Here is a 9863-nt window from a genome sequence, read left to right on the forward strand (position 1 = left end):
TCCGACCTGCCGGATTCGAACCAGCGACCTAAGGATTGCTATTTTCCAACTACAGTCCTCCGCTCTACCAACTGAGCTAAGGCCGGTTTGATGAAAATTCGGTTTTAATGTTATTAATATATAAATAATATAAAAATTAACATACAAATTCATTCATGCATGATGTTACAATTCTTATTCTGGAAAATCAGGATAAAATAATATATCTATCTATATATATATTTATACACACACACACACACACACACAAACACAAACACAAACACAAACACAAACACTTACATTAGAAAAATAATTTAGAAAACGGTCGTTTAAGAACTTTTTTAAAAAATAAAATTAAATAAATTATGTTTATACTTGTATAATTGATGAAAAATAATTTATTTTTTTAAAATTTAGAAATATAAATTACAAGATAAATCTAAATAACACATTTTTACTAACAGATTTTATTTTTTTTAACACGATTTTCTAATTAATAATCAATACATTAGCCATGTAATAAATAAAATACTAAAATATATCCCTTTTCAAAGAATTTATCATTCCAACTTGAATTCACTATTATACATAACTGGCTGGTGTTTAGGGGAGGTTATAAATTATGTTGATAAAAATTCGAAAATAGAATATCAAATAATCTGCTTTTAATAATAGGGCTAACCTAATTTATTATTTAAAATCTTATATTTCATATTTTCCTACAATTTCATCATTTATCAAATGTACAATTTGAAAATTCATCAATCACACAATCTCAGATGTAATTTTTTGCATCATTTTTATGATATAATGTCATTTTTTGCATCATAATGGCAAACGTATTGTTCAAGCAGAAACAAGAATATTTGTATATCCAAAACGAGAGGGGAATATTGAGAGGACCTGGACGTATGTTCGTGTCATGTTCAAATTTCCTGCTGGAAAACGAACTACCAAATCCATGTTTCGGATTGGCCCATCTTATGTGGTCTGAAATCACAGTCCGTCGCTTTCGAAGCTGACTCCCAAACTCCCATTTATGATCACCTCTCGCGGAGGAGCGAGCTTCACACTTTACAAAACCAAGACAAGAAACCAGCCATTGTGGAGAAACTGGAACAAGAATGAGTACAGCTGCTTCTGCGGCTTTGACATCTTCAATCTACGGCGGTAATCATCCCTGCAGCCATAGATTGAATTGGAGAGACCTCAGTTCAAGCCCGCAGGAGGTGAAAGTATGCCAGAGGTCGTTTTTAACAAGGGCCGCCTCTTCAGTTGACAAGCAGAAGAAGAGCCCCCCGCAGAAGAAGAAGAGCAAGAGGAAAGAGGTGCAGGAAGAGGGGAAGTTGTCGCAAGAAAGTGGAGAGATTCAGGAAGTTTTACCTGCTGCTGGTACTGCTACTTCTTCGGTTTCGTCTATCAAGAATAGGATCGAGGAGGTGAGTCCGATAGGTCTGGGGCGGCGGTCGAGGCAGATATTCGACGAGGTGTGGCGGAAGTTTTCTGGGCTGGGGCAGATTTCGAGGACCACGCGGACTGATGATGATGAGGCGGTGCTTTTGTTGAGGGAGGGTGGACCCATGTGTGAATTCGCTATTCCTGGTGCGCAGAACACCACCGTGCTGGTCGTCGGCGCCACCAGCCGCGTTGGCCGCATTGTGGTTCGTAAACTAATGCTCAGGGGTTACACTGTCAAGGTATCTTCTTTATCTCCATTGCTTCTTATCTGGTGAACTTGCATTTTGTTGTTTCAAACTAAAGAGTTCATTTAGGAAGATGAATAATTTATCTTTATTTTTTGTTGTGGGGTTTGTGTTTATCAACTATAGTAACTTAATATTTCAAGCTTTAGTTTGGATACGTATTTTGTGCAAATGCTATTCGATTAGAGTGCATTAGTGTGATGAATTTGGCTCAAAGCATATGATTGGCATTACCAAAGGATTTATGACCTCTTTGCTTCTGTTTTGGGCAATTTATTTATGCATCAACTGCGCACGAATTAGTGAAAAGAGTTAATTTTTCTTGAATAATGTGGCAAGAGACACATGATGGTTCAAGAGTTGGTTCTTCATGAATAACGTGGCAAAAACACCACCATGTCATTTATGAAATACACACTCTTACCTTTTTCAGTGGCCTTCTAAATATCTTTCAGAGATGGTAAAAATAGGGTTCGACTTGTGAATGGATTTGGATCTTTAATCGTTAGCAGGCTTTGGTCAGGAATGATGATAAAGAAGTGGTGGAAATGCTTCCAACTGCTGTGGAGGTAGTGAAAGGGGATGTTGGCGAGCCTTCAACTCTCAAGACTGCTGTTGAGGGATGCAACAAGGTTATTTATTGTGCCACGGCTCGATCCTCTATCACCGGGGATCTTAATAGGGTCGATCATCTCGGAGTTTATAATATCACCAAAGCACTTCAGGTTTGATATCCTTTTTTATATAAACATATCTTGTACTGCAAAAGAAGACTCTTGAGTTGCCATTTGAATGCTGTTAAGGTTCACATCCATAACTTAAAGGAAACTTTTTATCGTTGTCTAAAATAATGAGCCCTTGCAAGTTTCAAATCACAAATTTTTTGCCCAAAGGTTTGTTTTGAATGTGGAGGTATCTCAAAAAGCACAAAACTTGGAAAGTCAAAACAGGATATTTTATTTGACTTAAATGATTTTTCCATCATCGCACAAAATTGTGTTAGCATGATTCTTGATAGTGATCAAACAATATACTTAAAATCCGCTTTAATGTTATTAAAATTATGATTTAACACTGTTATGATTTTATTGTTATGAAAGATTTGGTATCAGATTTTATTTCAAGGTATTTTCATCTTTACAAAGGAGTAATGATATTACTAAGAAAGAATAATAGAGTTTTCGCCCTTTCGGTGTTGTGTCATGAATGTAAATATTTATGTCTGAGCCACGTAAGTTCTGTGTTGGGTACTATCAACTCATCACCGTATTCTTGCTATTTAAAATTTAACAATTCCATTTACAATGTTCTTTGATTTGGTAAGTTACAGAATCCGAAAAATTCCACAATTAAAGCTTGATTCTTTATCGCTGCTGAATCGTAGGACTACAACAATAAACTTGCACAACTGCGGGCTGGAAAAAGCAGCAAAAGCAAGCTGTTAATTTCGAAATTCAAGTCTGAGGATGCATTAGATGGCTGGGAAATTCGTCAAGGCACTTATTTTCAGGATGTTATTGCGGCCAAATATGATGGAGGAATGGATGCTAAATTCGAGTTCACTGAAGAGGGAGCTGCTGTTTTCTCTGGTAAAATGTAGTTCGCATAAGCTGAGAAATCTTGTCTAGCTAGTCTATAACTGCAAAATACCACGTAAATTCACATTTTCTATGCTCTAACTGATGTTTTACACTCGTTTTTGTGTTTAAAAGGATACGTTTTCACGAGAGGGGGCTATATCGAACTGTCCAAAAAACTTTCACTTCCTTTGGGATGTACTCTTGACAGGTATACAACAGATTAAAAGACCTTCTGCCAATTCCTATTTTTGGATTATATGGTTCAGGTTTATGATTAGCTTCTCAGATTGAATGCATATTTCATATGATGTAGCACTATTACTGCATAAGCAAGAGCCCACTTGGGTCACATGGATGGTAGAAAAAATCTCATATTTTTTTAAAAAATTTCTCTTTAACTATTTTAACGCGTATATCAGCCAATGTACAGGGATTTCAACATATTGATTGTGGGATGTTGATTCTTTGTCATTCCAAAATCCATTCAACTTCCAAATTGACGTATCAATTTGTTTGTTGTTGTCGCATAGGTACGAGGGTATAGTATTCTCGGTCGGTGGGAATGGAAGATCGTACGTTATAATCCTTGAAGCTGGCCCTCTGGCTGACATGTCACAAAGCAAATTGTACTTTGCCAGAATTAGCACAAAAGTTGGTTTTTGCAGGGTAAGCTTAAATGACAAAGCTGAAAATAATATAAGCTTTTATCTTTCCATGAATCAGCTTAAGTTTTTGTTTATAAAGTCGAATTATTGACAAGTTATTTCTTCTTTTTAGGTAAGAGTGCCATTTTCATCTTTCAGACCGGTGAATCCAGAAGATCCAATGCTGGATCCATTCCTTGTGCATACTTTGACCATTCGTTTTGAGCCAAGACGGCAGGTTTGCTCAAAGTGTTGTCTTTCCTGTTCTTATAGCTATTTATGTTTGTTTGACCTTTGCTGAAACATGAGATGATAAGTATATATACCTGAACTTTTTACTGAGATAATAATTCTGATTGAAATGCTACATTGCAGAAACCTGTTGATGGACCTGTTGGGGGGAAGCAAGACTTGAGAAGTTTCCAGTTGATTCTTGAATACATCAAAGCTTTGCCCGTAAGCACGAGTCTATATTCTTTATACTATTTTCTTGAATTTGAATTGTACTTATTCCATGCACAGGATATACAGATTTGAGATTCTTGTTTAAAACATTGCCTATGTTGGGACATCGTATTCTCGCACCCCAGACGCAGCGGAAGTATAAAAATTTTGTTCTTGGGCGTCGTGTGTTTAAAAACATCCATAGGGTGTTTAGAATTATACCTTTGCGTTTTAAACGCTGGACTCCAAACTATTCCGTTTTTTACGCGGAGATAGTCCTTCTTGTAAATCCCTACGAACGGCTCTTCTCCTTTGGTCGTCTAATTGGGTCCACGATCAGAAACTGAATTTCTCGTTTGGTTTGCACTAGAAAATCCAAACGATTTATGCGTTGAGACTATAGCCTTCGAATTTCTAAAATCCGGAGACGAAGCGGCGCGGCGGTTGAAGAAGGAAAAATTGGCCGAAACCTTTTTTTCATTCAATTGATTTTGGCCGAAACATACATGATTCAAAATCATGTTTTTATGCTAATTTTTCTTAATAAATCATTAACCAAAATTATAGATTCTCAATCCATAATTAAGCAAATCATATTTGCTTTTGACCAAAATTTTTCTTCCATAAAAAACATGATGTGGCCGTGGGTTATGGGAAGAAAAGGAAGGAATTTTCTTATGTTTTGTGTGAAAAATTATTCATCCCTCAACAATGAGCCCTAATGGTGTATTTATAGAGTGAGACTCCTAATCTAATTAGGAGTCCCTCCCCCACAAGGACTCTAATAATTTCATTATATTTTAATTCTCATATTATTAATATATAATGTATTTATTAACATTTAATAATACATTATATAATAATATCATATACACTTATTTTATATCACCATATAAAATATATACATGTATATGTATATAAAATTAAATAACCATTATTTAATTTATAAATTTAATCCTTGATTAATTTAACTATAGACTCCTCTAGAATATTTATGAGAATTTGTTCATGTTAGTAGTCATTAGTACTAGCACCACCATTTAATTAGTAAATTCTCAATTCACTAAATAAATGATTTCGAACTCATTATAGCCCCGATCGACGATCCGAGAGCGCCGATATGTCAAGGATACAAATCTTGTTTATATAATGAAAATTGAAAATTTCGAAGATCCAAATTTTCACTTACCATATTGGGCAGCTGCCAGTTTTAGTGAACTCCTTCACAAAACAGGCAGTTCCACTTTCCTTCCTTATTTAGCAATCATGCCAACTTCCATTTCTTCCATCCTATGGAATCAGCTCATAAACTCATTTATAAGCTTTTTGTTTGATCTCCATCAAACTATAGTCGCCAAATTCCAACTCCTTGAAATTTGACTATCTCAACGGGAACACAGAATCCGATACTTGTGTGCCCCTCAATGGTTCAAGGGATACAGCTAGCCGTGGGTTCATATCTCCATGTGATTCAGAATAACATTTATTCTTATTCGGGTTTACCCTAGTTAACCCCATTCTTTTCATCAACTCCTTGATCAAGAATGTCAGAACTCATTTCTGATTGCACCCATCGAATCATGGTAAGAGCGTCTAGTAGCATCGCCCCATGATCCCCTAGGTATCACTGATAGTGCCTGCAAGAACCTTTAGTCATGGTTAGCGTACAGTACGGTCCCTTCAACACATATATCCCGATCGAATCTGCAACCATTGGTATATCGAGAGTTGCATATGAATTCGATAACGATGTGATTTATCTTTGAGTATTAATAGTGGCATGGTATGTACAACTAGGAAAACACCTTTTCCTAAAGCACATTTCTTGCTCTGGCCAGAGACTCCTTGCACTATTAACTCATCAGATCACATAGGATATCTTCACCCGTAGGCGAACGGTGAATCCCCGACTACAATGTGTTTGCTCCTACGTATTTCGAAACTACACCCAACCTCGCCACCTGATGACCCTCAATGGAGTCGGTAAACGGATCAAAGTGCATGCTAGTACGTATAGCCCCTACATTGTCCCGGGTCAAAGGACTAATGGTGTACAACCATAACTGCGGACTATTCCACTCGATAAGTGAGAACCACTTGGACAGTCCGAGGGAGGGTTGCTCAGTGCATCATCATATGATCACCCATCTATGTGAATGGACATCTCCATGTCCTTGCCAATGAAACATGGCGTTTACATCACAGATGCTAGTCTCGAGCTCGAGCGACCTTTATCCTTGTTTTAGGCGGCTGATTCGACTTGGAACCTGTTTAGAATATACGGTACACTTCCTAATGAGTTTCATGATCTTACGTTGCGACGCAGACCTCATGGTACCTTTTGTATATTCAAGGACTTTATCTATGCAGCTTGCATGGGTATACAGATAAAGAATAATGCCATAATCGAACGAAATCGTAAAATATTATTAAAATAAAGATTGTTTTACATTAGAGTCAATAAAAGCCCTAGCCACAAGTTGGCTTGCCGGGCACCTACTCTAACAGCCTATGATATCCCATTCTGATATTCGTGTGTATTTCTGTTCGTGGCAGACTGGACAAGAAACAGATTTTATCTTAGTTTCATGTACAGGATCAGGAATTGAACCCACCAGAAGAGAGCAGGTTCTGAAAGCAAAGAAGGTCTCTATCTTCACACTTTTCTCTATTCACACTGAACATTTTACTATTGCCACTGAGTTTCCTCGTGATCAAAATTCATAGGCCGGTGAAGATTTGCTCAGAAGATCGGGACTTGGGTACACAATTATTCGTCCTGGTCCCTTGATGGTAAACTTATGGACCCAAAAACTCTCTCTATTCAATTTTCCACCGCTCCTTAAAATATGCGTTCCTCGATCTTCATTTGCATTGACAAGACATCATTTTTGCAGGAAGAACCTGGTGGGCAACGGGCTCTGATTTTTGACCAAGGGAATCGTATATCACAGGTACAAAACATGCAGTCTATTTGTGGTTGTTTTTATAGTTGTTGGACATTTTGGTTTGCTTATATGTGGAAAAATTGCACAGGGAATAAGCTGTGCGGACGTGGCTGATATCTGTGTAAAAGCATTGCATGACTCAACAGCAAGAAACAAGAGCTTTGATGTGAGTATCGTTCAATTGTTTCATTATATTCCATGATCTGTATGCAGTGATGGAACCAAGTTTTCAGTTCTACTCGGGCTAGAATTTTTTAAATAGAGGTTGAGATAATATAAACAAATGGAGTCCACGGGCTACTGGAAAATTGGACAAAATTCTATATATAAAAAATAGGGAAAAAACCGAGCCACCCGGTCTACCGCCCAGGTGGAGCAACACGTGGCTCCGCTCATGTCTGTATGAAGTTTTCCACGACCAATTAGCTTGTTTTTCTCATTTAAAGTGGTTTGCTGCACCGCGCCCCATTATGAATATCAAATTCGTTCTATATATCTATTTCCTTGATTTATATAAGCAAATGCAGCTAAAGCATTTGTTTGCCTGTGCAGGTTTGTTACGAGTATGTAGCGGAGCCTGGGAAGGAGCTTTATGAACTGGTAAGAACCGAGTCTCGGCTAGTTTAGCAAGTATCACTCTTGTTACTTGAAACTGACATAATAACTATTTGCTATACTGAAAGACAACTTGAGTTTTGTCAAAATTGAGCTTGAGTTGGACCAAACCATTCAACCATAATACGCAACACGGATTTTAAATAATAGACGAAATTTAACAATGCCGAATGTTGTTTTTGACAGGTTGCTCATTTACCAGACAAAGCAAATAACTATCTAACACCAGCTCTCTCAGTTCTTGAGAAGAACACCTAATACACACGCACACGCACATAGGCTCATTTTCAAAGGAAGGTACATGTTGTAAAGTAGTGTATATTTGTTTTTGTTGTCTTCAGGAATTCCATAAATTTTTCATTGTGCCGTTACGTGAGCTATGTAAACCAAATCTCAATTATTTAAAGTAAATAATGCTATTGTTATCTGATAAGCATGAGTTGTATTGGCATTCTTAATGTGTTTTTATCGTTTATATTCGCGCTTACCTACTTTATTTCTTCCTACATTTTTGACTGTATATTCGTACTTTTCTATATAATGTAAGTCACGGTTATGAAAGTTAATGAACACACGGAAAAAAATTGGAAACAAGCACAACTGGACAAAAAGTATATGGCTTTGTGGCAGTCTGTGTCACACACCGGAGGCAATGCACGTCACTAAGAAGCCATGCAAACTGAAGTTTAAGCTTGAAAGAAAGAAGCCCGGGACCTTGTTAAATCTGTGGTGAGGGCGTCAGGTGTAGGAGAGCTACTAGACATGTACATGTTGGGGGAAAATTCATACAACCACAAAATTCATCATGTTAAATTATTAAGAATTTGAATGAAATTTAAGCGGAAGCATACTTGAAGTCATAATCACGCCTTAAGAACGAGTCTTGTTCTTCCACTTCTACGTGCTTTTCTTTGAGAGAATCTTTCAGTTTCTTTTCAAAACATTTTCTATTATGGAGGTAGAGAGTAGGGAACGTGTTAACACACTGAAATTTCTGTTTTAGCTCATCATAAAAATATACATTACACTTTTGTCTCTACATATTAAAGACTAACAACCTATTAGATACATTAAAGCTCAAAAACCCGAGACATTAATTGATCGTTTTATTTTGGGCTTAACTTAACCAACAACGCATAACTATTAACATATAAGCTCATATAAATAAATTTATCCAACAATCTCCCACTTGGGTTATGTATGTGTAACTTTATAATTATGTTTGTGAAAATAATCTTATGAGCTCAAAAATATTATCATTCCGAAATATATCTATAACAAATCAATTTCATCAATCACATCAACATAGGATCAAATAGGGGTGTCAAAATCAGACACGACCCACCAACCTGACACGGTTCAACCCGAAAAAAATCAGGTTTGGGGTTGGGTTTTTCGGGTTCGGGTCAGATCGGGTTGGACCTGATAGCTGACCTGAAAAAAACGATCGAGTTGGGTTGGGTTCGGGTCAACCCGGGTTGACCTGAAAATTTTAATTTTTTTAAAAAAAATATATAATTAATAAATATTGACTACATTTTTATATATTGTATTACTGAAAAATATTTATTGTATATTTTATAGCATAAATTTTCTTAATTTAATATTTATTTTGAATATTTTTTATTTTTTAAATAATTGTTTATTTGATTTAGTAAATATACTTTACTTTTTTACAATTAGACTTCAAATTTAAATCATATATATGATGGATATTTTGTTATTATGTGTTTAAATTAAAATATTATTATTTTTTTTTGAATTTTATTTAATTTTCTTTAAAAAAATTCAAAATCGGGTTATACGGGTTGATTCGGGTTCAGGTTCGGGTTGAGAGTTTTCGGGTTGGCTCGGGTTCAGGTCGAGCAATTTTGAATAGTACTATTGTTCAACCCGACCCGACCCACCCGAATTGACACCCTAGGATCAAATCAGTCTTCGCTATAC

The 9863-nt window shown here is 36.3% G+C and overlaps 1 protein-coding gene and 1 non-coding gene across 2 annotated transcripts; one reads left to right on the top strand and one right to left on the bottom strand.

Annotated features, from left to right (window-relative positions):
- On the bottom strand, nucleotides 1–86 carry TRNAY-GUA (transfer RNA tyrosine (anticodon GUA)). Its single transcript is given in 2 exon segments — nucleotides 1–36; nucleotides 50–86. It is a non-coding gene; the product is annotated as a tRNA-Tyr (tRNA).
- Nucleotides 87–861: 775 nt separating this feature from the next.
- LOC140973557 (protein HIGH CHLOROPHYLL FLUORESCENCE PHENOTYPE 173, chloroplastic-like) lies at nucleotides 862–8216 on the top strand. Its single transcript, XM_073436467.1, has 13 exons — nucleotides 862–1679; nucleotides 2198–2410; nucleotides 3070–3274; nucleotides 3398–3473; nucleotides 3796–3931; nucleotides 4043–4147; nucleotides 4285–4365; nucleotides 6910–6999; nucleotides 7081–7146; nucleotides 7251–7307; nucleotides 7390–7467; nucleotides 7854–7901; nucleotides 8103–8216. The coding sequence occupies exons 1-13, from the start codon at nucleotides 1107–1109 to the stop codon at nucleotides 8172–8174; spliced, it is 1800 nt and encodes a 599-aa protein (XP_073292568.1). The 5' UTR covers nucleotides 862–1106; the 3' UTR covers nucleotides 8175–8216.
- The last annotated feature ends 1647 nt before the right edge of the window (nucleotides 8217–9863 follow it).

This window comes from Primulina huaijiensis, chromosome 3, assembly GCF_012295235.1.
Source record: "Primulina huaijiensis isolate GDHJ02 chromosome 3, ASM1229523v2, whole genome shotgun sequence".
Taxonomy (NCBI): domain Eukaryota; kingdom Viridiplantae; phylum Streptophyta; class Magnoliopsida; order Lamiales; family Gesneriaceae; genus Primulina; species Primulina huaijiensis.